The sequence below is a fragment of the Chamaea fasciata genome, unplaced genomic scaffold (genome assembly GCF_029207755.1).
Source record: "Chamaea fasciata isolate MVZ Bird 193981 ecotype frontalis unplaced genomic scaffold, bChaFas1.0.hap1 SCAF_20, whole genome shotgun sequence".
NCBI classification, from domain to species: Eukaryota; Metazoa; Chordata; class Aves; order Passeriformes; family Sylviidae; genus Chamaea; species Chamaea fasciata.
In genome coordinates this window covers 5,224,802-5,252,678 of record NW_027094105.1, presented here as the reverse complement: position 1 = coordinate 5,252,678, position 27,877 = coordinate 5,224,802, and the positions used below count along the sequence as shown (strand labels likewise).

General features: G+C 47.6%; 1 protein-coding gene across 6 annotated transcripts; it reads left to right on the top strand.

Annotated features, from left to right (window-relative positions):
* The first annotated feature begins 605 nt into the window (after window positions 1-605).
* Window positions 606-27,556, top strand: SLC25A25 (solute carrier family 25 member 25). 6 transcript variants are annotated; one of them, XM_066201069.1, is made up of 11 exons: window positions 606-932; window positions 20,401-20,527; window positions 20,615-20,702; window positions 21,141-21,176; window positions 21,474-21,585; window positions 22,298-22,456; window positions 23,192-23,344; window positions 23,453-23,560; window positions 23,810-23,977; window positions 24,450-24,600; window positions 25,007-27,556. In XM_066201069.1, exons 1-11 carry the CDS (start codon window positions 645-647, stop codon window positions 25,189-25,191), a joined length of 1,575 nt encoding a protein of 524 aa, XP_066057166.1. In that variant the 5' UTR covers window positions 606-644; the 3' UTR covers window positions 25,192-27,556. The 6 variants fall into 6 exon arrangements, with proteins under 6 accessions (XP_066057166.1, XP_066057167.1, XP_066057168.1 ...); XM_066201071.1 differs by lacking the exon at window positions 606-932 and adding an exon at window positions 11,867-12,121; XM_066201073.1 differs by lacking the exon at window positions 606-932 and adding an exon at window positions 17,618-17,920.
* Window positions 27,557-27,877: the final 321 nt, after the last annotated feature.

Here is a 27,877-nt window from a genome sequence, read left to right as displayed (position 1 = left end):
CCTCTTCCTGCCGCGCCTGATTGGCCTGCCCGCCTGCCCGTCAAGCAAGTTTCCCGCCTTCCGCCTGCAATGCCCCATTATTATTTGTCAAGGGCCCTGTCTATCAGGCAGCCAAAGGTGGCTCCGCCCCGCCCCTGGTCTCAGGGCACTGGGCCTGCGTGGGGCCTGCGTGGGGCCACTGAGGGGTTGGGCCCGCCCGTGGATTTCCTCGTTCCAATCCCATTGGGTACTTTTCCTGTCCATCAATCCGGAGCGCGTTTCCAACCTACCGGATGCGCGCGGCGTCCGTCAAGCTCAAACTGACTGCCGGCTGTGGCCCTGATTGGAGATATCCGCGTTATCGCCGCCTTCCCCGGAGGTTCAGCCAATGGCGGCTCGGCCCGCGCGCCTGCACCGCTCCCCGCGCGACACTTCGACACACCGCGGCGCTGCCTTCCGATTGGTGGAGGCGAGGGCGTCTCCTGTGACGTCACGATCCGCCGCTCCGCATGAGCGCCGCGGGGCGTGGCCCTGGGCGCGTCGCCCGCTGTGATTGGCCGGCGCGGGGCGTCACGTGGCGGCGACGGCTCGTGGCGCGAAGGCGGAAGCGGCGCCATTTGCCGGTGCCGCGGGCGTGAGGGGTGGTCGGTGGTGCCGGCGCGGCCATGCCGGGGGCGCGGCGCTCTCTCGCCTCCCCGGTTGTGAGCGGCGTTCTCTGCCCATGCGGGTCCCCGCATGGATCTGCGGTGGAGAGCGGCAGTGGCGGCGGCGGTGGCGGCGGGGGGAACGCGGGGTCCAGCGGGCGGTCGCTATGCGAGGCCTCCGAGCAGGACCGGCGTCTCCGCGCCCTGTTCCAGAAACTCGATGTGAACCGCGACGGCGCGCTCTGCATCCACGATTTGGCCGTGGGGCTGGGCCGCCTCGGACTGCACCGCACCGAGCTGGATCTGCGGGTGAGCGGCGGCGGGCGGTGGGATCGGCCCCGCGTTCGGGGGGTGAGGGAGGGTTTGGCCGCTCCCCTCGTCCCGTACCCGCTGCGGAGCCCTCTCCGTGCTCCTCTCGGGAGCAGGACGTGGACTCTGGAGACCTTCCAGCTGTGTCTCGCCGGGGCAGCGGTGACACCTGCGTGTTGTAGCACCGTGGCAGCACCTGCGTCCCTTTCGCGTCCTGTTCCCCGAGCGGGAGCGGGGCTGTGTGATGGGACACGGCCGCTCCGCTCCCCAAGGGTCCTTGCCTCACAGCCCCCCTGCCGGCTTGCACACTAGACCCGGAGGAATCAGCTGGCTTGCTACCTATAGGCACGTACGATATTAACTCTTCATGATTAATAGGAGTAAAACCTTAGTGTTTGGGCAGGAAAAAACATAAAGGAAATCGTGTTTCTCCAGGACTCGGGTCAGGGCAACTTGCATGCTGGCTTACTTTAGTGGAAAGTCCTTTGGAAGCGATTCCTGAAGTCAGGGTAATTGTGCAGGTTTAATCCCATCACCGTGCTCCTCATATGGGTCTGGCAGAATTGCTTATGCCAGGCTCATTTGTTTATGGGTTTGGAAATATCTTAGAATGTAGAGAGGCTGCTGTGCTGTACAGTTCACACGTGGAGCATATAGAACATGCAGCTCTGGCTTTCTCTTTCAGTATTGGGGGGAGCCTTTTGTACTCACACCGCTCTGTGTGATGCTGTACACCGGGCTCCAAGGTTCAACATGACGCTGCTCTATTCAACTGTGATTAGTGTAATTTACATGTCTATGATTAATGGGCTTGTCCTCAGTGCTGCACAGTTTTCCCCTGCCCAGTCGCTTGTATTTTATGTGCAGAGCCATAAAAAAAGCTGAGTATCATGTGAAGAGAGGAGATAAACACATGGGTTGCAGCCACTGTGCCACCACAGAGTGCCTGAGTCGTACAGGAAGGAAGAAGAGTTTAAGAATAACTTCAGAGTCACTGAAAAGATACTTAATTCAAGTGACAGCTGGTATTCTCTCCCTGTTCTGGGAGTGGTGCTCCAGTTTGAGTGCTTTACTTGCACAATCCTTTCCAGAGTTTCTAGTTCCTTTCTAACTTTGAATCTCCAGCATCTCAACTCCTAACATTTCTTTTTGATTGGCATCTTCCTAGCTGCTGTAAAATGTAAGAATTCCTTGGCAGCGTGATCTTGTGAGTAGTTCAGTTGTGCTGTTTCTAAAAGTAACGTGAGTGCCCTGGGGGTTTTCTGCTGGCTGCATTTGGGTGTGTAAATGTGATTGTACTACAAGTCACCTGTGCATGCCCTGTGACACTGACCTGCTGCCACCTGTGGGGCCCATTCCTTGACCTCTGGCAAAACTCCCTCGTGACCCAGAATGTTCTGTGCCTGCATGCCTGCCTCCCTTTGCCTTCCCTTCTCTTTGCATGTAATCCAATCCAGGCTAACTTTCCCTAGCCCAGGAGGAAGCACCTGAAAATAAACTGCGTTTTTACTTCCCAGCAGAGAGTTTCTTTGCTTGGCGCTGCGGGAGCGGCGCGGAGGGGCCGTCCTGCGGGGACTGGAGCTCGCTGCCGGAGGGAAGCGCTGCCTGGAGGCTGCTTAACAGTCCTGTCTTTCTGCTGAAGCCCTTGTCTGTCAGTATTGTTCCTCAGCCCTTTCCTTCCTCTGACTGCTCTTCCACAACAATAGTGTGAGGGGGGTGAAACCCTGGCAGCAGAGAAGCTGTGGCCGCCCCTGGATCCCTGGAAGTGTCCAAGGCCAGGCTGGAAGGGGCACTGAGCAAATTGGTTTAGTGGAAAGTGTCCCAACCTGTGGCAGGGGGTTGGAACTGAGTGTTCCTTAAGGTCCTTTCCAACTCAAACAGTTCTAGAGTTTGCAAAGCATTGTTTGTATGGTAGAGCATCCCCTTCAGCAGGGTAAAAACCACTGAGAGTGAGGATGCAGAGTTCAAAACTCTCAAGTTCCAGTTAAAAATGTGGGAACAGCCCTCAGCTGGCTAGCAAACTACCGAGTCATGCAGTTTTTAGGGAAATCAAATAAACTTCCTGTTTCCAAGGCAGTTCTATTAATAAGTCAGTCTTTTTTCTGCTCCATCCTTGGCTAATTATGGCACCTCAGTGCTTAACTAATGTGAGGTCACGCTCAAGGAAAGTGCTTAAGTGTCAAGATAGAAAACCTTTCTGATTTATTGAGCATGGTGTTTGGAGACCAATTTAGGCATAAATCACATGAATGGCTTGTGATTAGTAAATTACTTGATGCCTCTGGTGCACTTTATTTTTCCTTCCATGCAGCAGAGCATTTGATATGGGAGTTGCCTTCCAACGTTTGGGAGCAGATGGAGAAAACATTGGGCTCATAAAGTGAGGTTATCTCCAATCTTAGCTGGGAGCTGCTAATCTCCCTGCGTCAGTAGGCTAAAAGTCCTCGTGGTAACAATAACTTTTGGGCTGAACTCGAAAAGAAAATGAGCAATATTTTGGCTCCTTCAATGCCTGAGAGTTCTTGCTGAGATAAAACCCTTTGTGGCATTCTTGGAAAATTGCTGCCTTCTCTATTAGAGGTGGCTTTCTGTGGTGAGGGAGAGAAGGGCTTGTACTCAGATGTCCTTTGAGGTGGAATTTGCTTATGTAAACAATGCTCTTTTTTATTATTTTTTTTTGTTTTAACCCATGCTGTTATCTTTAAACCAGTTGACAAATACAGTGTGCCAAACCAGTGAGCCTTGTAACGAAATGCTTGTTTGCACTGGTCAGCATGAAGCAATCCACATACTTCACTCTGTTTGGGCAGTAAAATGATAACCATGTGAAGAATTTTTTAAAAAGCCTTTCTTGTTCTACTCTGTGAAGGGATAGTCTTTTACTGCTAAATTTCATCTACCTCTGGGATGGTCAATGTCCTGTTACTGTTGCTTGCTGACTTTATATAGACCTATGGAACTTGAAATATGCACTTAATGGAAATATGCTGCTAAAACAGAACTGTTTCCTACTTTGTATCTGCAGATGTCCTATTGCTGAAAGAATGTGTGATGGTAATATTTATGTGTTTGCTAATATAACTGTTTTCCTACTGATCCTGATTAACTGCAGGGCTAGAGTGCCATTCCAAAACTTCATCTCTGCTCCTGAAGTTCCAGACAGTCTGAACTGGTGGAATTAATCCCAGCTGCCTAGAGACAGACTGAAGTGGTGAACTTTGTCTGCAGCTGCCTCTTATCTAGTGGTGCTGAGCATCTTCTGCTGGACTAGTTCACTTTAAGAAACAGAGAAAACATAACCCTTGTCTCATTTCAGTCCCAAATGTCCTCTTTGCCTCTGCTATTACAGTGACGTCCTCTTTGGTCTTGTGATACTTTCCCCTCCTAAATTCATATGTGCGACTGTGATTGCTCCCTTGGTATCAGCTTCCCCATGGAGAACTATATCAGCTCCCAGGCTGCTGAAATCTGCTTTCATCACTTCTTCCTTAGCCCTGTATCTCCTCTTTGATCTCCAGGTCCTGGCTGTCCAAACTTCCCCCCAAGGTCTGTTTTTTACTTTTCCCATGTACTGAAGGAGCAGAGCTGTGCTGCTGCAGCTGGACTCTGCAGTGTTCTGTTTGCGTCAGGCCTTTCTTCTGAACAACTCTGCACTTGAAGTGTGTCCTGGGACTCCTCCAGCTGTGTCCATGCCATTCTGGGATAACAGATCAGTTAGCTCTTTTGCAAGTTACTCCATGAATGGATTGAGAAACTCTTTCTACTGTAGCAGTTGCAATCGTAAAAAAATTTAATCTTATTTCTGATCAATGCTTTATCTGCTGTCATGACGTCATTTAATTCTTCCTCTCAGGCTCTGTTTTGGTAACTGTTTTATTCTTCAGCAGTTTTGAATACTCTGTTTTATACTATGCACAATGTACTGCAATTCTTAGCAACTGTAAGGAGCAGGGACATTTTCCAGTGTGATGATTTCACCTGTTTTCTATTCACAGCCATCTGGATTTGGAGGACCTGAGTTTTTATTGTGTTACATAAGTCAGTTCATGATAAAAAGAGCAAAATTCTAATACTATTCTGTAATTTGGACTGGAATATCTCTCCAGCTGTCATTTAGATCTCACAGTACATCTCCAAACCTATATGCATTTATGCATGATCACATTTTCATGGCTTATGTGTCCTGAATCCTGCTGGGGCACTTGTGGAGCTTTTACCTGGGCTTTTGTAATTCATGGTGAAGGGTTGAGCAACACAAGGTTGTATCAGACAAATACTGTTACAGTTTGATATTCCAGTTGATAGCCTTCCTTCTGCTGCTAGCAACTTCTCATCCACCCATCTCCTTACTAATCCCAAAGGATTACCTTTTGTGAATACCCCAAACCAGTTTAATACAAGGTGAAACCATTTTCAGTAACATGCAAATTAAATTCACACATTCGTGAATAATGTTTATTAAAATAATAAGCAAAATAGATCATATTTGCTGGGTCTGTAGGGAGTGGAGGCCTGTTCTTGCTCTTTGTAAATTATGCAATGTGTGGTTTGATGGAGGCCCTGTTCTCATGCACTTGAGTAAGAGCAGAGCTGTAGGTCAGTGATTTAATTGTAGATAAAACTTTCAAATCTGGTGGTGAGTGGTTATTTGGTATGAATTTGGGGTCTGTTGCCTTCTCTGATTTAGGCTGAAGACACAAATGGATTCTAATCAATCACACGAGTTCTTGACAGCTGCAGAAAAGGCTTTGGGAAGAACAAGCCTTGGGTTTGGCTCAAGGAAACTTCTGGGCACAATGTTGGTTATTAATAGCCTTGGCCAGCAGCCTCTACAGTGAGAGCTTTGGGACAGGGAACGTCAGGAAGACGGGGCTGTCCCTCTGCCAGGACACAGAGGTCCTGCAGGGACAGCAGGAGGAGAGGGGTGCTGGGGACCAGGGAATCTCAGACTGTCTTGGTGAAAGTCTTTACCCAGACTGGGTCTGTGGTCAGCCCTGCCTTAGTGTGATTAATGCTTGAAATGGGCAGTGCGTGTCCACTGAGTGTTCAGAGGAGAGCTTGGGAGCCAGGTTTTAGATGTAAATATGCACAGGAGAAACTTGCTCCTGCATGTTTACCTTGTGTATAAACAAACAATTGCAGATGAGACAGGTGTTGCTTTATGTACATATAGAACTAGGCATATAGCTCTTGAGGGATGTTTGTTCTTTCAGGATTGTTTTTTTTGTCCTATCTTGCGGAAAATTGGAGAAGCCTGGTGGTTCTCTGGTTTATTTAGCAGAGACCTTTGTCCTATTTGCACAGTGCTAATGACCAAGGGCTGCTGGCTGACCTTTGAGAGATGTAGGTGCAACTTTGACTTAGAGTATATAAATTTTAAATGTCAGCATTGTGTAAGTAGAAAGGCATCCTGAATATCACTGATGTGGCCTCACAGTATTACTTCCTGCAGGATGGGGTCTGTTCTGAACTTTGCAGGGAAATGAATGCCTCTAGGAACTCCTCAGCCTGAGTGGAATGAAACAACAAAACTCATCCAAAGCAGCTGATTGTGCCTGTGTAGAATATGCAGCAGTGCTTTGGTCTTTCAGTGTGCTCTGTGGGGCATTTTTTAATGACCAGGGCTCAATGTTTTGGTAAGTAGTGGACATAGTTCCTTGTCCTCATCTACACAGATTATTATTAATGTTGGAAAAGACCTCCAAGAGAGTCCAGCCTTTGACACAACACGGTCGTATTAACTAAACCGTAGCACTGAGTTGTTTTGAGAACACCTCCTGGGATGGTGACCTCCCTGGACAGCCTGTGCCAGCACCTTACAATCCTTTCAGTGAAAAAATGCCTCCTGATGTCCAACCTGAACCTCCACTGGTGGGGCTTGAGCCCATTTCCTCTTGTCCAGTTGCTGGTTGCCTTGGAAAGCAGGTTAACTTCCAGGTGGCTAAAACCCCTTTCCAGGGAGTTGTCAGATTACTGAGATAACGGCAGGTAAAAAACTCCAGACCTCAGCATACTTCCTGTTTCTTTTAATTTATATTTTTAATCTAGCTGAATATTGAGCAGAACCCTTAAATGGTTGGTGAGCATTAATAAAAGACATCAAAGCCATAATAAGGACTTGGTCTTTCGTTTGAGAGCCCTGCAAAATGGTGGTGCTGCATCCTTGGGCTCTTGGTTGCACACAGTATAACATGATACGGTGTTGGGAGGAGGAGAAGGGGGAGGGAGCTTTTTCCTACAGCCCTACTTGTAGCAAATGGGAAATGAGTCTTTGTTCTTGTTCATGTCCTATTGCTATATTTGTCCCTGTGAATGTGGGCCATGAGCACAGTTTAATGATGGCCCAGGCTTTGTCTTGGGTGGAGAGGCATAGCTGTGATAACTCACGTCAGTCTGGGAAGGCAGCAGAGATGTCGGAGTTTTTCCAACTCCCAGGTCATGAGCTGCAGGGAGGCTTCTCACAGCTAAAGTGGTTTGCAGTGGAGAACTCCACTCTAAGAGAAATTGTTGAAATTTTTAGATCATGAGTTGCTTGGAAAGGCAAAGCTGCTTGGTATGTGAACCTCCATCGTTTAGCCTGAGGAGAACTGTGTGGGGGCAGGCCTGGGCCTGGGCTGCTGCAGGGCCATCCTTTCTCACTCACTGTTTTCTTGCTTAACTCTCTGGTGCAGGAAGAAGTTAATTTTCTAATTTCTGAGTATTAAGGGTGCCCTGTCTCTTGGTTAATCCCTGCTCTTCATATAATATGACCTTGGTGGAACTCTCTGTCCTGGGCAATGGCTTTGTGCTCGCCCTCCCTGGCCAGCTCTCTCTGTATTTTTGTATTTGGCATTGGCTGTGGGTGCCTGAATATATCAGGTTGGGTAGCTAATTCCTTTTGCCGGGGTTTCTGTAACGAGGAGACCTGAGCTGCTTTGTAGTGTTCCCTGAGCTATGCTGTGTCACCTTAATATATGAATGTACTTGAATGTCACCAGACAGTTTAATTATTTAAGCAGCAGTGGCCGAGATTTTCTGCCATGGTGTGAGAAGCACTGAGCAGGGTTAACTCCAGCTTTCTAAAAAGCGCGAAGTAGTGACATACTTAACGTTTTCCTGTTTCAGAAATTAAAGTTGAAAAGATAAGATGTAACTGGCAAGAGTCATGGTGGCCCATCCCAGCTGGGGGCTGGGTGCTATTTCTGGGTGGCACAGGCGTGTAGGCAGCAGGGCTCCTTGGGGTGCTTCCAGGAGGCTCCCAAAGGAGATGAGTCACTGCTCATTCCTGCAGGGTCACCTAAGGAACCAGAGACTGCCAGCAGCTCTTCCTGTGCTGGAGGAGAGGGGTGACTGCCCCCAGCACAGCTCCCTTCCCTCTGCCCCCCTTTCTTTTTGCCCTCCCTCTCACACTTTTTACGTGTTAGCAAGTTGTCAGTGATGAGGCTCACGTGTTCACAGGAAAACGCTGTGCATTTACTCAAAAGTCTTCTAGAAACCATCTTAAAGCAAAAGTGAATTTCTGCCAGGCATACCAGCTTGGAAAAGGCAAGTGTCTGTCTGAAAACTGGAGTTTTAGACTCAGCAGGTATGATTATGTGGCTGAAAAAGGTACAAGATACCTTAGTTTTATGGCTTACACAGAACCTCCCTCTGCCAGCTTGCAGTACTGAGGAAAATACTTTAATTGAGCAAAACATGTTAGTCTCTTGGTTTTTTTTCTCACTCTTTTGTCTCTGTTTGGATAGATTACAGCTCTTTATTGTCAGCTTCTGCTCAGGCTATCTAATGACCATCCATTTTGGTGTGCAGGGCTCTGGGGCCAGCTGCCACAGGCGCCTTCTGTCCCCAATGACTGGTGTGCTGGCCCAGAGCCAGCATTCAGATCAGCCCTCCTGCTTTTTCTGCCTTAAATCTCAGGTCTGGATCGTGTAAACAGCTGGAATTGGAGGAATAGCTGCCTCCTAATGCAGCTATGGTTGGGAAAGCTGTTCCGCTTGTGGCCTAGCTGTTCGTCCATGATTTCTAGAAAAAGTGAATTCTTGCTCCTTGTGTTCCTTTGTGTCACCTTTCACGCTGGACTCACAGTTTTTATTACGTCATTTTTTTGTGTGTGAATAATTGGCTTCATGGTGGTGTTGGTAGAGTAATACTTCCCTACAAACTCCCTGTAGGAGTGCAATTGTCATGCTTCTAGCTATAATCATCTTGCTGTTACTAGGTTTATTATTCTGACCTAATAAAATTCTCCACTTGGTAAAATAAATGCCTTTCTTTTTTCCTATATATGATTAGAAAATTCTGTCTGTTCTCAAGGAGCTGTGTGAATTAGTGTGGTGGCAGAATTCCTCTGAGGTTTCCTTTAGTGAGGACAGAGGTCAAAGGAGCATTGCTGAATTTCTGCTTTAATTACACCCCAGGCATGTAATTTCTTGCACAAATTATTATTTTCTTATGAAATCTCTGTATGAACAAAGGAAGATGGGAGTCCCTGATGTGCACACACCACTAATGTTAATACTAACGCAGGGGAACAGTTGTAACAGTGTCAGGTAACATCAGCTCTTAAATGGGGCCTTGTGAGTATTAAGTGACCACAGGGGACAAATCTCAAGTTCTGCTTTGGGTGCTTTGCCTTCTGTATCATGACTTGCAGCTGTGTGAGTGGCAGGGCAGCCTGCCTGTTGCTGCAGGCAGCTCAGATGCCCTTTCCACACTTTTCTGGACCCCATCCATGAGTAGCCTCAACTGGTCACCCCAGCAGAAAGCTCTGCAGTTTTTTTTGGCTGGGTTAATGAGGTTGTCAGAGGAGCATGGGAGCAAGGTAAGTGCAGGGCTTAAGTGGATGTGTGAGATGACTTGTAGTGGCAGTAAGCTTCAGATTAGTTCACAGCTGTTTGTGAAACCACAGCCTTAGGCTAATAGAAGCTGATTTTGAAGAACTGTGCCCAGTTCAGAAAATCTGCTTTGTTCCTCTGGCTTGAGAGCATTAAAAACTTCCAAATGTCATCTTAAAGGATCTGATTCACTATGTGTTAGAAAGTAGTTTAACTTTTGTGCTTGTAGCTGTGATGACTGGCAGCAGCTCAAGGTAATGGAGGCATGACAAGAATTCCTCAGTCTTTTCTGCCTGTGCCTGAGCTGCTGACTGCATCCCAACTAGAACCAGATTGTGCCGTTCCTCAGAGAGGGACAGGGCTTTCCCACAGCCTCACCCCAGGGTTACTGCCCCGTAATTTTGTAAATTTTTTATGTGTGGTTACTTTTTGGTATGTGTCAAATTTTAAGATAAAAAAAAAAAAACTTTATTGCATACCGTACACAGACCTTGTGATTAAAAAGCATTTTTTTCTTCTTAAGTAATTCTGGTGTATTTGCAGAAGAATTTTTTTAATGTGGTGTCTTCTATGTACTTGCCTCTCACTTTTTCCATTACCTAGGTTCCTAATGGGAATTCAATGATAGCAAGTTCCCAAAAGTAATGTCCGTCTCAAAATTTATGTGCAGCTTGGCTGCTTAAGGCTTGCAGACCTTTTAGATTTTGGATCATATTTTCACGTCTAATATCTGTATACCAGAAGTGTCCTGCAGTCTGTCACTCTCAGAAGTTAAAAGCTGAAAACCGAGGTCCTTTGCTTGCTGTGGCTCTTGCTGTGCTATGTTGGGTAGGGAGCCCCAGGTGATGGAAGCTGTGGGTTTGTACCCATTTTTTTTCTGCCTGTTAAAACCCTCAGACTTCTGGAAGAGTTACAGTACTGTGGAAGTGAGGCATGCAGTGCCCTCTGTAAACACAAAGAATCTGGGAATATGAAGTAAGCTGATGAAGTGCAAAATGGAAAATGCTGCTGGGTTCCTCCAGGGTGGGTTCTGGTGGGAGGCCGATACAGCCTCACCAATCAATGAACAACTGCTGCTGTGGCAGCAGAGGAGAGCGTGGCATTTCTTGTAGAAATCCAAGCAATATTATGTGTCGCTGTGCTTATATATATTAATATCCTACCTTTGACTAGGTGGTTCAAGGCTCCTCCAGCTGAGCTCGGCCAGCCGACCAACCAGCGATGGTTTTAGCACAGCTCTCACGCTGATGAATGGCCGTAAACGCCGCGCTGGGAGCCGAAGGCGGCAGCAGCACAATGCAGCACCAAAGAGCTATTGTAGGCACGGATGAGACTATAATAGACTGGGGAGAGAGAGTGCACTTAGAGGTTAATGCGGCCATGGCTGGGCAAAGCCGGCTTCTCTCTGCAGAACCATCTGCCGCCCTAACAAAGAGCCGCAGGCGGAGCTGCGCGCATCCCCCGGCCGCTGCCCGTTGCTTTGGGGCAGTGCCTGCCCTGCCCCGGCCGCCGCCCGGGGCCCGGCGGGCGCGTTCCTGCTCTGCGGGCGGCCTCCCGCGCCCCGGGCGCGCTCCCGGCCGGCTGCGCGCGCTGCCGTGCTCCGGAGCAGCGCAGTGTTGGGAGCGAGGATTGGCTGGGCACTGCTGCAGTGGGGACGCAGCCTGGGTGCTCAGCATCGCTGCTCAGCCTCGCTGCTCGCCTGGGCTGCCGCTGGGATGAGCCGGGACGCGCAGCTCAGTTGGCAGCTCTGAGAAGCTCCTCTCGGAGAGGTTCATCTTTTAGCTTTCCTCCTAAGCGCGGCGTCTCGGCTTCTCTCTCTGTCCAAGCCTCCAAAGCGCAGCGTCTCGGCTTCTCCGTGCCAGGGGGCTTGTGCTTTGTCTGTTGCCATCAGATTTCTGAGGCTCTGGTACAATGAGCTGCTTGTCAGGCCAGGCACGACTGCAGTAGCAGCAATTTCAAAAGGCAGGAAGCATCCGCAGGAGCGGTCTGTAAAGAATCGGAGCCGGTGGAGTCGCTGGGTTGAACCTCCCGCTGGCTGCCGTGCCGATTCCCGTCTTGGGGGTGCTTGGTAGTGCAGTCACATCATCCTTGGCAGCGGGCAGCTCCTGAGCGCTCAGGGTTTCCCTGCCTGGGATGCTCGCTGGAGCAGCAATGCTGCAGACCCTGTGGCATTTTCTGTCTAGCTTCCTTCCCAGGGCCATATGCCAAGGTCCTGCAGATGAAAAAGAGGATGAGGCCAGAAACACCACCCCACTTCCAGGCCCCGGGGAGAAAGGGCCAAAGGTGTTGGGGAAGACACAGGACAGAGGGACTGATCCCACTGAAAGGAGACCAACTATCCTACTGGTGGTTGGACCCGCAGAGCATTTTCCAAAGGTAATGGGATATCCAGGGGCCTGAGGAGGGGTCGGTGCACATGACAGTGGAGTGTGTGGTCTGCTGGGAGAAGGGGTATTGCAGTTGGAGTGTGTGAGTAGCTGTGTGTGTGAATTTGGGGAGGGGGGAGAGGAACAGGAAAAGGGAGCAGGGTCTAACGTGTGTGCTTGCTAGAAAGGAAGGGGGCGGGGGGCAGGGGAGTGACTGAAGAGAGGAGGTGATCTAACCTTCCAAACATGATGTTCAAAGTGTGGGAGAAAAATGCTGTTTAGGGGCATGGGGGGCCTCCAGGGTTCCTGGGCAACTTGTAAAAAGCATGACTGAGAGGATAGGGAATGATAATGCAGGTTAGTGGCGAGTCCCACCCCTGCACCGGAGATCGGCAAAGAATCAAATGCATCCTAAAATGTTCTGGAGTCAGTCTCTGGTAATTTGGCAAGCCTTTGGTAAAACTTGCATGTTTTGAGCAAATGAGTAACGGGCTGTATTATTTGAATGGCAGAGCCCGGAAGAGAGTAAAGTCTGTCCCTGGGGAGCGGGTGGCATAAGGGAGAGACTAAAATCTGCGTGAGGATGGGAAGTTCCCAGGGGGTGGGAGAGTGGGGAGGTGGTGGGGGCGCACAGTTGGCAGAGAATAAATGGTGAGGCTTTGTCTGGGGGGAGGCGAACAAAAGCTCCTTAGTTTAGTGCCGGGGCTTCCAGCACAGTGCTGGCCGACGGCAGTTCTGGCTTATTTAATGGAGGGAGGGCTGGCTGTCTCCCCTGAGGATGGTGCAGTCAGCTCTGACTACATGTGGTTTAAAGCCAAGGGTGTGACCTGGGGTTAGGGGGGAAGGAGTTGGGCATAAGGCCTGCAAAGGGTGAGAGCTGGGGATGATACTGAAGGGCTGCAGCAAGGATAGGGGTGTGTGACTTTCAGGATCCAGCTTATTTGACAAGGAATTGGGCATGGTTGTTGCTGTGAGCTTTCTCTTTAAAATGAGGGATGAACAGGTTTAAACTGTAGAGCGGATTAATATCTGTTCTGCTGCTGTTTTGAATGGAAACAACCAGGGCAGCATTTCACATTCTGAGGAGCAGAAGCCACTCCCTGCTTGAATCAGACTGAAAAATCTGCAGGGACTTTTGCCTTCATCTCTATCCTTAGCAGTTAGCACTGTGCATCCCCTTCCAAAAAAGGAGCATGCGCATTTTGAGGAGGACTTTGGTGCACAGAGGTTGAAGAAGGACAGAGGCTCAGAACTGAAGGAAGTGATGACGAAAGCCTTGGAATTATAGGGCTGAAAATCTCTGGTGTCTTCCAGAGAACAATGGTCTCTCAGTCAGGGAGAGTCCATCTGTTCACACCTGGAAATAAAGCTTTCTCTGAAAGCTGATACCAATCTCCTCTTTCCTGTGTGACCCTGGCAAGTTCTGCTGCATACGAACTGTAGGATTGGCTAATGGAGAAATACCTAGAGGATAAGGATGAGGTAAAATGGAGTTATTGCATCTTAGGAAGTCACTGCCCATCTGCCAGGAGGTTGTGACTGTGTAATTTTAGCTTGCCCTGATTGTAAAGTAAAACACAGTGTAAAGCTCTTCTGTTGAGGATTATGCAGATATGTTTCACCTTGCAGTTCGGGCTGGCTTAGGCTTCATCCAGCCCATGGCTCAGCTGATGGACAGTACCTTGTTAAGATGCAATGACTTGTTTGTGCTTGATCAGGTATCAGTGTTCCAATTACCTGTCTGAAGGAGAACTGTTGGGAAAAGTCTCATGCAGCCTTAGGGATAGATAATGAACCATTGTGAACAGACGCTGTTATACGGTGTTAATAGAAGATGTGGGGGCTTTTGTTCTCTGCCACTGGCTGGCTGTGACCTTGGGAGCAGTCTCTTGACTGATAGGCCACTTCATTTTGTAAAAACACCTGTTACTACCTCTCTTCTAAAAACACACGAAATACCACACTTGTTACTGGGGTTTCTGTAAGGAATTGATGTGTATTGATAAAGCTGACTGGAGGGCCTTCCTGGCCCTGGTTCTTCAATCTTCACTTGTCATTGCTATGTTCCTCCTCAGGTGTTTGCCTGTTTAAAGCTGTTTCAACATAAGGCTGTTTTTGCAAAGATGGGGAGAAAATATTGATTGCAAATGTGTTGTGCTGGCCCTGGATCTGTGTACACAGGAAACAGGCATCATCTGCCCCTGATGTCACCATCTGGACTTGTAACTTTGGATCTGCGTGTTGTCGGTGGAACAGGTCATCTCTCCTGGTTACCTTTATGTCAAATACCACATAGTGCTCTCTGTTGTGCCCAGTCTCTTATCCTTCCCCTGGCAAGGCCTTGCCTGGTTGCAGCTCTTTACTCTGCTGGGGTCTCTTAAATCATTAACTCCCCTCCTTCATACACTGTACACTCTCTGTGCTTTGTGAGGACTTTCTGTACTGTCCAATTAATTATAAGCTAGTTTCCAGAAATTAGAAAAGACCAAGTCAGCAGAATGCAGTGAAACCTTCTAGCAATAGTGTTGGAGCCCAGAAAGCTGTTTTGCCTCTGAAGGAGGATGTTATGTGACTGTGACGCTTGCTGGTACTTGATATTTTTAGAGCCTTTTTTTTTAGCGAAGTAAATTCAGAATTAAACAGCATACTTTCCTGCTCCTTGTATGGCTGCATCTTTCTGTCCCTTGGGAGGTATGTTCTGGAGGTGATGTAGTAAACCAGTGATGAAGCAGATGCCTAAAAGAGTACAAATGATTTGGAAAGGTTAGCAGGGATGGCAGGGTATGGAAACTGGTAACTCATGCAGCACGTAAAAGAACCAAATCCTATAAATAAAATGAAAATGAGTTTGCTAAAGGGAGAAAGAACTGGGTTTGCCTTCATGGCTCACTTTTCTTGCCATCAAGGAAACATCAGAGGCTATTAGGCAGGCTGGCTCCACATGGCCCAAAATGTGTAGTTTGAGTGGCGGAATTGGTGGATGGAAATATCACGGGGGAGTGACTTCATTTGAGCTCTGTGCCCTGTCCTTGGTTTGATCAGGAATAGACAGTGCTAATGAGGGATGTACTGTCTGTAGCTGGCGCCTTAAGCTCTGGGCTGTGTGCTGCTGCAGGGGCTGGGGCAGTGGGACTGGCTCCTGTGTGCTGAGATGTGGGCACTGACCCCACACCAGTGTCCCAGCAGCACTGATCCCTGCAGCTTTGGAGAGCTGCCTGGCTCTTGAGTATTTCCAGCTTTACCAGGATTTTTTTTAGCTGAAATACAAAAACTTCTTAATACTTGTTTAAGTTCCCTTTGTCATTATAACCTGAATTGCTGGTATAAACTTCATTTGTAATCTGTCTCTCCTTCTTAGCTCACTGTCCTGTAATTAATACCCTGCTTAAAAATCAGCTTTAACCTCATTAGCTTTCTCCTTTCCTGTGACGTAGGTAGTAGGGCTTTTTTTCCTAAAATGTGCCGATTTTGCCTTTTGTCGCTAGCTGCCAACTCCAAACAGAGTTTCTTAGGAAAATCTGCATCATGTTGGCATAGCAACTGAGCTGCCAAGCAGCTATAATAGTGATGCTTGGCAACTCGTGGGAAGGACTACGGAGGGTCTTATGGCTTTGTGAAGCAAATCTGAGTTAGATTTGTTCACTTACTACCTGTTGCTGGGGGTACCCACCCTGCTCCCCTTGGCTGGGGGCGTTTGGTGTTGGACAGTGGGGTGTAGGTATCATTAGGGTGCTGCTTGCAGTGAGATTGGACTTGGTGGCAATGCTGGGGTGTGCTGTGAGCATGCATGCAGTGAGCTGCTGCAGCTGATCTTTAAGAGGATCTGGAGTCCCTGAGAAGATCCTGTTTTCATGCAGAGAGACGTCAGCAGCAGGGAGTAAGTTAAGCCTGGTTAGGTAACCTGGCCATGGTGCCATGGTAGTTGAGGTACTCCAGGAAGGGCAGAGGACACCATTGTAGGTCACGACTACCAAGGGTACTGAGTTGCTGTGAGTCATGATCCATTAAGCTTTAAAAAAAAAAAAAAAATAAAGTCCTTGAAATTAAGCTGCAGATTAAATATTCCTTCCCAGTTTGTGTGATTGATATGAAGCTCCATGAACAGCTCTTTACAGACCTTGGCTTGGCTTTAGAGAACAAAATACCACGGTAAAGATATACAGGCACCCTGTGCAGGAGGGCCTGAGGAGAGGAGTGCTGGTTGGACTTTGCTCCACAGGCAGGCTGTTCAAACACAACAAACACTAGAAAATGTTGCTGTGTCCGCAGCAGTGGGGAAGGCTGTTATCCTGGCTGGCTTGAACCAGTTCAGCAAACACACTTTGTTACTTCTAGTGCAGATGGGATTTACAACATTTGGGTTATTGGCTATGGCTTTTTGCATCTTCCCTGCGTGATAGCTTCTCTCTGGTTAATACTAATACTGTAACTTTATTTAAAATTCATGTTAGCAGTCAGTGATTCTGTCCTGAACAACATTGTTGCCCGCTGCATGTTGGTCCTCTCTCTGGAGAGATAGGTGTTATCCTGTACCTCAAACTCCACCAGATGCTCAGAAAGCTGTAATTATACCTGCATTAAATGGTGCTTGTGCCACACTCCCTCCAGCCTGGCTTGCTCCTAGTAAGAGCTCAGGAACTCGCTTACAAAGCAGTTAAACTGTCAAGGGTAGAAACTGGAAAATGTTGTTCTGCCCGGGACACTTCTCATAGCACACATATCTGACTGCAATGTTTAATTGGAGTCTGAAAAGGATGAAAAATATTAAGCTGGTGTAACTGCTGTGTGGATGCTTAGCTAGGAGGCTTAGAAGCAGCTGGGGCTGTTTTGAAGCCTGCCCTTGATTTGGGTGATTTTCTCTGAATTTGGCTCCATGACAAACCTCCACAGGCTTTATTGCTGCTGTGTTGGTAGCTCTGCAGTGCTACAGAGGGGAGAGATCTTTGTGTGCAGGGGTTGTCTGCTCTTAGCTGGCACATGTGGTTTCGGGAGAACTTGCCACCAAAGCCAGTCAACTCTGGCATAACAAAATAACCTTGTAAAAGTGGAAAATTATTGCTTAAGCTGGGTATCCCAAATGTGTATTAAAGCAGTAAGTGGCTGGCATCCTGTTCTTACTGCACTTTAGAAAATCATTTTTGGGAAGACAGTGATAGTCCTCCTGTGTTGCATGATGGGAGAGGTTGTGGTCAGGACTGGTCCCCACTGTGCTATTTGTGTAAATCCCCACAGAGGTGAGAGCAGGATCAGAAAAGAACTGATCGGATGTAAGGTACAGCGAGTGTCCTGACCCTTGGCCAAAGCCTCTTGGGTTAAGAGAGACACCCAGTAAGAGTTAACTGGCAGCGAGGGTGATGTAAGGACCGGGGTTTAATGGGAGCCAGGTGTTGAGCAATGGGAGGCAGCACACGTGTCTCCTTCGTATCAGCTGGGTGGGACCGAACAGCCCCGGCTTCCCTTTTAAGTAGAAGGGCAGGGCTTGTGCAGCCAATCCCGCTGGAGCTGGGCTCACTCGCAGGCATGTGTCATGAGACTTGCTGGCATTTCCTTTCCACTAGGTTCTGAAATTAGCTCAGGGGAATCACTCAATTTTACTTCCCTTCCTTGCTGGTCGGACTGAGCAGGGCAGCTGAGTCTTGGGCTCAGAAAGATGCTCTGCCTCTGTCTGTACGTGCCGGTGTTTGGGGAGAGGCAGACGGAGTTTGAGTACTTTGAGTCGAAGGGGCTGCCGGCCGAACTCAAATCCATCTTCCGACTCAGCCTCCTCATTCCTTCCCAGGAATTCTCCACCTACCGCCAGTGGAAGCAGGTATGACCCTGAGAGAGGAATGGAAGGGAGGGAGTGAGTAGTGGAGGGCTGGTGTCTAATACCTGTAGTGGCTCTCTTGAGAGGGGGAGAAGTTCATGATAGCCCTGTTGTCATAACTGAGTGAAGCATGGAAACGCTTCTCGTGCCCCTTGGCAGGGATTGCTAAACCGGCGTGAACTCTTTTTGATTCTTTTGTTTTCAATTGGGTGAGGTCTCAGGGCCTATAAGACTGTTTAAACCAATTGATGTGAGTTAAATAGAAAAACCCCCCAGGGTTTCCCATCCATGGAGTCTTCTGCTTCTATGGGTCTGTACAGATACAGCATTTCACATCCTCTTCCTCCTCCTTACATCCTTCCACATGCCTCCTTCTGACAGCAGGGCTGTAATGTAGAGTCAGCTGAAGCTGGAGAAGGTGAGCAGGTTTGTGCTGTGAGCAGGAGAGCAGCTCTGTGTGAGTGACTCAGCCAGGGGTGGGTGGGCTGAGCTGGAGAATGTTATGCAAGAACCTTTTGCTTTGCTAGGGAAGGGACATGCACTAAATCCATGGAGTTCTCCATCCTGATGTATCACAGCTCTTGCTTTCAGCTTGCTGCTACTTTTTTTTTCATGATCAGGCTTTCAAAAGCCCAGAGAGCTGATTATTGATCAGCCAAGCAGGGGAGGCTTTTTGCACCTCTGCAGGGACACGGACAGCAGGCTGGAAGGGGTGTGGGTTCCCACAGTGTGCTGCTGGGGCTGTGACTGCAGGTGACCATAGGAACTTCTGCAGCCAAAATAGCTGCTACTGGCCAGATTTCATGTTTGCTGTTGAAAATGAAGAGGTGCAGGCAGGTACTTGTTCACACCACCAGAGAAGATGCTGGGAGTGTGGCTTTCTCACCCCTCACATGTGTGCTGTGGGTTACTGTCGGACAGGCAGTGTTTCTGTGCTGTGATTGTGGGGGAGGAAGGTGAACAGGGCAAAGCTTTTATTGCCTGCGGTCTCTGATCACTCAGGGTGCATTTCTGCAGTTGCCAGGGTGTGCTGAGAGAGAGGGACCAGTTGCACAGTCACATCTCTCTTACAGTGCCTCCGAATTATTAATGCCTGTCAACTGGTTGGGGGTTGCCAGTGAGAGGGAAGCCCTGATTCAGCTGTTCAAGCCCAGTGTGCTGACAGGAGAGGGGTGTTGGTCTATATTTAGCCCACAAGTTGGATGTGAGGTCGTATCTGAACTTAACAACGGTCATATGATAAATGGCAGGTTAGGAATGGTGGGCATACCTTGGAGGTCAGGGCAGCTGGGACAGCACTTTCTTATTTAAGGTTCATAAAGTGATTAGGAATAATCCTCATAGCATTAGGGCTAAGGAGACAGGACGTGGTGGGTGAGAGAGAGCAAATTATTTAGTACTGAAGTAATTTAAAATGACATTGAAACAGACGTAGAGTTTATGAAGGGGACTGGTGGTCATAGACTGAGGACATATCACGGTGAGTTTAGGCTTGCCTAATACTTTGGAGCCTAAATATTGAACAAGATACTGGTGAACAGAGGGTTAACTCAGTGTTTCTTTTCAGCTCAAAGCTTCTTTAACAACCCATCTGCTGTTAACATAAATGTTGCAAGAATTAAAACAAAACTTTGGGTGATGCACTAGGCTGAATCACGCTCACTGATTCATGTTGGAAAAGACTTGTAGGCTGTCAAAAGCAAGTGACTGAACCAGAAGGGGGATAGGAACTCCCTGAGCCACATTCTTGCAGTCTGGAGATCACCTCACCTGTCAACATATCCAAGTATGCCCTTAGAGAGGACAGTCCATGGGCTATTGCCTCAGTGAGTTGCAGTGAGTTAATTAGTCATTTACCTTGTCCTAGATGTCTGGCACAGTTTGATCTTGATTTTAGCTTTGTCCTACTAAGAACCTATTCTTGCTCCATATACATCTCATGGAAACTTGTGTAATTAAAGCACATAGCTTCAAGGTGCCTAAACCAGTTCACAAAGGTTTTTATCATTGGCTTTGTTCACTAGAGCTGGACAGGGGTTTGCTGGCTGGAGTTAGTTACTGCCAGAGGGAGCTTACTTCTCTAAGCATTGTAGTGGGCACAAAATTCCTTCTGCTGTTCAGGTTTTTTTTTATTACCTCAAGTTTTGTGATTCACTTTAATGCAAAACTGTTGACTCACACTTAGTTCAAGAACCTTCACAAGGACTTTGCAAGGTGTTAATCTGAGGTTAGACACGTGGCACTAGAAGAATATCCCTGATAAAAACATGAGGCATTCCATCTGTGTAATGGACTTTGGGAAACAGTTGGAATCAGGTGACATTTTTATGTTACTGTGTTGCTCAACTCTCTTAGAAGGATTACAGTTCTGTCATCTCCTTTTTGGAGAAAAAGTCAAAGTCGTGTGGGAAATGTTTTTTAAATGTGGTAGAACTGTCTGAATGAACAAAGGAACTGACAGTTCTTGGTTGTTTTCTGAACAGAAAATTGTGAAGGCTGGAGACAAAGACCTGGACGGACAGCTGGATTTTGAAGAATTTGTTCACTATCTCCAAGACCATGAAAAGAAGCTGAGACTGGTTTTCAAGAGTTTGGATAAGAAGAATGATGGTAAGCACCTTTCTCATGCTCACAGGTGGACTGGTGCCTGTGTTGGCCTGTAGTATGTGTCCTTGAGCTCACTGGTTATCTTTGCAGGCCGCATCGATGCCCAGGAGATTGTCCAGTCTCTGCGGGACCTGGGAGTCAAGATCTCTGAACAGCAGGCTGAGAAGATACTGAAGAGGTGAAGATTCCACTGGTTTTTCTGTTTTATGTTGAGGGAGCTAGAAAGAAATGTAGGGACATGGAACCCGTCTCTTTTTCCCCTGTATGGACTTTCCAGAGACTTTGGCTCCTCCCTTTTTTCCTATTACTTTCCATTTTGATTTTTCTCTGTGAATTGATATACAATTATAAAATCATAATGCTTTATTGAGACCTACTGTCAGAGTCTCTCTCTACCGGGGGGAAGTGCTTGCACCTAAGCTGATTTGCATCCCTGTCTGGTTGTCCTGCTGCCCTGAGCTTGCTGCTTTGGAGAGGGACTGTGAAGTTGCTCTTTGGAAATGCTGAGTGCTTTATGCATGTGGCACTAACATGTTAACAACCACTTATTTGTGCTGTTTTCTTCCTCTTTTTTTTCCTCTGCTACCTTCCCTCTGTCTGTTTGCCTGTGTGTCAGAATAAGGACGGGACACTTCTGGGGTCCTGTCACCTAGTAAGTATTATTTTCCCTTTAGTGTCAGTTATGTCCCTGAATTTGGCAGGAGGGGTTGCAAATACTGTTGTGGGCTGGTTAGAAAGGAGAGAGAGGGGAGAAAAGAGAGGCCACTTCTACCATGGCATTGTTTGGTGAACAGAAGATCTCCTACCTTTGTCTTGTGTCTCTTTAGAAGTCTTTTAGTAGTTGCTTTGCAAAGCTCTTTTTGGTGTAGGCCTGGATAATCAAAGGGAAGGGAGGAAGAATTTGTCACCCAGTGGGAGTCTGTACTCACCTGATGATCAATCTTTTTAGCATGGATAAAAATGGGACAATGACAATTGATTGGAACGAGTGGAGAGACTATCACCTGCTGCACCCCGTGGAGAACATTCCTGAAATCATCCTGTACTGGAAGCACTCCACGGTAAGAAATAGCTCCTGTACAACAGGTCTCAGTCTTTGCCCAGCTTCTTGCTCCAAGTCCTGGCCTCCAGGAGCTGCTATCAGCAGTCCTTATCTTTCTCTTCACGGTTCATAGCTTCCCTGTAGCCCTGGAAGCGCAGTTGCTTCCTGTCCTCTGCTGTAATCTTGCCACATATCACTGTCACAGCTGCTGGCACAGGTGATAACGACTGCAGCCCTGCAGGGAGATTCAGGTGTTCTCTTGGTGTGCACCTCCAGGAGCTTCTGGCAGTGGTCAGCCCCAGCTGGTTCAGGACCTGTTAAAACTAGAATCTGATTCCACAGGCAGCCATCCTTCCTGGAGTTATCTGTACTTGAATAGTGTGTGATGAGATTTAACTGGCTGCCAGCGTGGAAGGTTCTGGAGAGGTCCAGCATTTTTTGCCATGCAACTACCTGCAGTTGGTCCGTTTGTTCCTAAATACGACCCAGAGTATTTTGATGTAGACAAATGTTCAGCAGTTGCCAGGTTCTTGGAGAGAAATCTTGACAGTTTCCCCTGTGACACGTTCTAGCAGTGGCAGCTCCTGTGGCCAGGCACAGCAGTTAGTGGCTGTAGATAAGCTGCTGCCTTGGAGTAAGCATAGCCTGTACTTCAGCTCTTGGCGCTAATAAAGAGCAGTAAAACTTTGGCAAGATGGTAAAGCATTTCTTAACACCTTCTACTTTTGCAGATCTTCGATGTAGGAGAGAATTTGACTGTCCCTGATGAGTTCACAGTGGAAGAGAGGCAGACAGGGATGTGGTGGAGGCATCTGGTTGCAGGTGGAGGTGCAGGTGCCGTGTCCAGAACCTGCACAGCTCCCTTGGACCGTTTGAAAGTGCTCATGCAGGTATGATGGAGCAGTTCCAGTTTGTTTAAATACCTGAGCAGATTCCTTCAATATTTATGGTCTCCTGGGAGGTGATAATGCTCATCAACACAGTACAGCACTCTGGCCAATCTCACTGTTCTTTTACTGCTATTTTTAAAAGCATTTTGAATGATTTGAGTGATCAAAGTAATATAAAGAAGTTATTATTCATTGAGAATAATACAGAGAATTGTTTTGGAGGTAGACATGTAAGACAGTTTTACGGAAAACTTGGGTTTTGGTGAAACAAGTTAAAATCCTATGTTCCTTTGAGGGACCCTGAGGCCATGAGAGTTGAAGTGAATATGATGGTCAGTTGGCAGAGCTTGTATTCAGTGTTAAAAGCATTAGAAAGGAGTTGGAAATTTTTGATTTTAACCTGCTTTGTCACTGCACCTGCTCTTGAACCAGCTGAGAGGTCGATGGGTAGTTGATCCTGTGCTAGGTGTGGGAAAAAAAACAAGACAGTTGCCTATTTAACCTTTCCTCCCATTCCAGAGGGAGATATTGATTAGATTGATTAGTTAACGCTAGGCTTGGCAAAAAAAGAAAAGAAGCTTGATTCCCTATTGTAGACGTTATCTGGAAGGGATTAAAGCCTTGGCAAATCTCTGGGTAAATAAAAAAAGCGGCCTTTTGTCCCTGGATTACAGAAAAACGTTGCAGTGTCGTAATGGGGACTGGAACTAATCCAGGCTTGTCCCTCTCCCCCAGGTTCACGCCTCCCGCAGCAACAACATGTGCATCATCGGCGGCTTCACTCAGATGATCCGGGAGGGTGGCCCAAGGTCACTGTGGAGGGGCAATGGCATCAACGTGCTCAAGATTGCACCCGAGTCAGCCATCAAGTTCATGGCCTACGAGCAGGTGAGGGCACAGACAGGCAGCTGTGACTGCAGAAGGACAAGCTGGAAAGAAAACGATGGCTGAGATAAGTGATGGAGCCTCAATGTCTGTGTGTTTTGGCTTCTGCAGATCAAGAGGTTCATTGGTACTGACCAGGAGATGCTGAGGATCCACGAGCGGCTCTTAGCTGGTTCTCTGGCTGGGGCCATTGCACAGAGCAGCATCTACCCCATGGAGGTGAGGCAGGGGGCTGGGAGTGCAGCCCAGGAGGGCTCGTGGGTAGGGGCAGGGATGGGAAGATGATGTGGGTAGAACATCCAGCAGTGTGGGATGTAATTAATGAGTTCTCAGAGGTGGTACCAAGCAGTGCTGCTTGCAGGACACTTGTGGCCCTGACAGTCGTGTTCCTAAGAATGACTTCGTCTGTAAATTGTTCTCCTGCTGATTCTCCTGTAGGCCTTCATGCTATTTATTCTTGTCTTCTAGGTTCTGAAAACACGGATGGCTCTAAGGAAGACAGGGCAATATTCAGGCATGTTGGATTGTGCCAAAAACATCCTTGCAAAGGAAGGAATGGCTGCCTTCTACAAAGGCTACATCCCCAACATGTTGGGAATCATTCCATATGCTGGCATTGACCTGGCAGTCTATGAGGTATGAAGCCTTTAACCTATTGTTAGCTTAAGGCTAACAATTGTTATATTATGTTTTATTTTATTGTTAACTTATTGTAGGGCTGTGCTGCTTATGTGACCTTATCACCTATCAGTCACAACAGGAGTTTAAGTAATTTATCAAAGCTGTCTTGAACAGCCTTATGGGGCACAAATGTATTTCTTTTACCCAGAAGTGGCTTAAAAGGTGATCCAATATGATGTTTCTAGTTCATGAACCATAGTCAGCATCATGCATGGTCCCTTGTTTCTTTTCTTCATGAGAAAATTGCAGCAAAAATTAAAGGAGGGATTTCCTCAGGCTACTACAGCAGCTCAAAAAGATTTGAGAAGCCCTGTGCTTCTGGCTGAACTTACCTGGAACTTTCTGGACCTTTACTCTAGACCTTTCATGAAATGTGATAATCCTTTGCTTGCCTCTTCCCTGCTAATGTTGGGCTTGTTCTTTCCAGACTCTAAAAAATACCTGGTTACAACGCTATGCTGTCAACAGTGCTGACCCTGGGGTCTTTGTCCTGCTGGCCTGTGGCACCATCTCCAGCACCTGTGGACAACTTGCCAGTTACCCTCTGGCCCTCGTGAGGACACGCATGCAGGCCCAAGGTGAGAACTTTTGGAACAGTGGGAGCTCCTGCCTTTGTTTTTGAGCAAGGCTGAAGGTTCTCTAGTGTAAACATTGCAGCAACAGCCTCAGCTGGCCCATGCAGCTGAGCCACGGGCTGTTTGTGATGCTGCAAGGGGACAGTGGACTTTGCTGCCAAGGACCTCCAGGAGAGAGGTTCTGTTTTGCTCAGATCAGCAGTTCTGGGCTGAGGGCATCTGCCGAGCAGTTTGAGAAAATGCTTGCTGTGTGGAGCATGGAATGGGTAGCTGAGAAGTTAATGCTGTCCCCCACGAAGCACCTTTGCTGTGGGAGCATCTGAAAGCACATGGATCAGAGCTGCTCTTGGAAACAAACGTGTTTTCACCACATAGGCTGCATTGCTTATTGTGCCTTTCCCTGTTGCAGCTTCAGTGGAGGGTGCTCCTGAAGTGACCATGAGGGGACTGTTCAAACACATTCTGAAGACTGAGGGAGCATTTGGGCTTTACCGGGGTCTGGCACCCAACTTCATGAAGGTGATCCCAGCTGTGAGCATCAGCTACGTGGTGTATGAAAACTTGAAGATGACTCTGGGCGTGGACTCGCGGTGACCAGGAGATGCTGAGGACTGGAAACTCTGAAATCTTGGGATGCAATCCCAAGACATATAAGCCATCTCTCATTCTGTGAATGTGTCGACACTAAGCTGACTAAGCAAAGCTGTGAAATCTCAGATTGTGAGTCAGTAGGGAAAGGGGAGGGAAGGATATTGTGTCCTTTGCCATCTTGCTACTCAGAACTCCACATAAACCATCACGGGGTCCTTTTTGTTGGGCCTTTTGGGAGACCAGGAGAAGAACTCCTGGGAGATTTTAAGGCCGGAGTTGCTGAGGTCAGTTCCCAGCAGTATGACAGAGTAGCGAAGATTTGGGTTACAGGTCTGCTCTCAGCGTGTTGCCTGTACAGAGCTGTTTGCCTACAGACGAGCACCTTCTGACTTGCTGAAAGAGCTTCTTTTTCCATTCAGAGAGCTGCTTTTTCCATTCAGTTGTTTAACTTCCTACCCATTGTTTAAATTTGTACAAACCTTGTGTAGGAGCTGCTGCCACACCAGGCTTGTTATGTTTACAAATATTCCTTTGGGTGGGAGACATTCATGTTCTGCTTCCAAGAATTGACATGAAATGTAATTGTGATCTGTACTGGTTTGGAGGGCTGGTGGGCAGTGGTTTATCCAGCCAGGCTGAAGGTTGCTTAAGCCAGCCTGATGAAGAATTAGGATTATTTATTTTTATAGGTTTAAGTGTGTCTCATAAACCCACTAACAAGATGCACTTACTAACAGAAGCAGCAGACTAGAGCCTGCATGCCTGTATCCTTTGCATGCCGGGATTGGCTTGTCTTATTCTCTGCAGGGGCTTGGAAAGGGGAAGGCAGGAGAGCCCTGGGCTGCCCGGCACTGTGATGCATGGCTTTAGTGAACAAAGACAAAATAAACTCACAGCTCCTGTGCAGCTGTGCTCCCAGCACGACACGAGAGCCCCTGTGCAGCGTTTTGCATGGACCTCTGAATTCCATCCTGCCTGGTGCCAAGGAGAGCTCGTGAACCTTTTCCAAACCCCGTGCCTATGCTGCTATCTTATCTCTTTAGACCTCTTGGTAGATGGATGTTCAGGTTTCCGTTGGTGAGATGGAGGCCCCAAGTCAGGAATGTCTGCTGTGGGAAGGGGTGTTAGGGAGAGGGGCTGGCTGTCACTGGGGGAGGTGAGCTTTCAGTCCTGAAGACATGCTTGCTTGTCTTTCAAAGGGTGCTTTTCATAAGGCTAAGGGAAAGAGATGGCTTTAAAATTTCTCTGATAGCATTATGGGCTGCTTTAGTTAATAGAATCCAGCTTCTGAGGCCTGGGAGATCCTCACCCAACTTTTCATTTTGGGTAAAACGGACCAGCGTTGCATTCCACTGTTTTACTGCTTAAAGCATATTTATTTTGTATTTATTTGAACAGAGTTATGTCACATTATTTTTATAGGTTTGTTTAAATATTGTTACTGTGCTTGTGTTTCTTCTTTAAAAAGTTCTCTATTAGTTATTTTACATCACACAGCTGAGTCGTGGGGAGCGGTGCTAAAGTCACTCATGTACCTGCCCACTGGGGCTTGAACTGCCTTTCCCACGTCTGGTTTTGTTGCTGGAGGACCTCAGCCCAGAGAAATTCTGTAGCAAGAAGCCATAGGAGAGAAGGGAGCAGATGAAGAAGCAGAACCTTGGGGAGAGGGTGCACTGTGAGGCTTGCCTTAGCTTGGAATTGCCTCTGTGCACAGTGGAAAGGCTTTGGGTGGATGGCTGAAGTTGGGAAGTGAAAGGTCTGTGGATGTTAGATGTCACAACAGTTAATTAAGAATGCTTGGGGGAATTTTTAGGTAAGGGGGGAAGAGAGAAATCTCAGGGACTAAAGACAATACACATTTCCAGAGAGATGGAAGGAAACTTGCACTTGGACACGAGCTGCTGCATTTGTGCTGTGAGGCTGAATCAGCAGACCTGGCTGCTGAGCCAGTGCTCATCACATGCAGGAGGACACTGTGGAGATGTGTGTGAGAAATTGGAAAAGGATTTGCTAGCACTCAACAGCTGCTTTTTTTCTGACAGATTTTGGTGATTCATGGACAGTCTCCCAGGTGAGACTCTGCCTTGACTTTCAGTGCTGTCAGTAGTAGCCACATGGAAATCTAACCAACAATGGATTAGTGATATGATTTTTTTTTTTTCACCCCCCTCTTCCTGAGACCTGTCATAAATTCTGCCGTGGCTCCTTCCTACCAGTGTGGCCTAATGAGAATATGAATATCAGAATGCAAAAATCAATGCAAAATGACAACCATCTTTGTAGCTGTAACCACAAATTGTTATAATGCAAATCTAACTCGGATTCTTCATGTAGGGAACAGTCTGCTAATAAAGGTCTGATAAAGAGATACCACGTCTCCATCTCTTCCTCTGTGGTTTTTATTGGTGCTCTTTGGGGCGAGACTCTTCCTGGGTTAATTCTCACCAAGGATATTGACACTGGGAAGGATTTTCACTATTGAGGACATGGGAGAACAGAATTCTTAAAAGCAAAGCCAGCACGATCAAGGCTGATGATGTTGGTGATGAGTCAGGGATGTTCAGACACTGTTTACCTGTCTCTGAGTGTTGCTGGACTTTGCTCATCTCTGCAGTATCCATAACACTCTGTTCAGAGAAGTGAATTTCCCAGAAGAACTGAAAACTCTGCAGTCCAATTATCTCCTTGA

Coding starts and splice junctions, on each gene's coding strand:
- SLC25A25 (XM_066201069.1), top strand. CDS start 645: ATGCCGGGGGCGCGGCGCTCTCTCGCCTCCCCGGTTGTGAGCGGCGTT. Junction 22,457..23,191: donor GTTTGAAAGTGCTCATGCAG/GTATGATGGAGC, acceptor CCTCTCCCCCAG/GTTCACGCCTCCCGCAGCAA. Junction 23,561..23,809: donor GCAGCATCTACCCCATGGAG/GTGAGGCAGGGG, acceptor CTTGTCTTCTAG/GTTCTGAAAACACGGATGGC.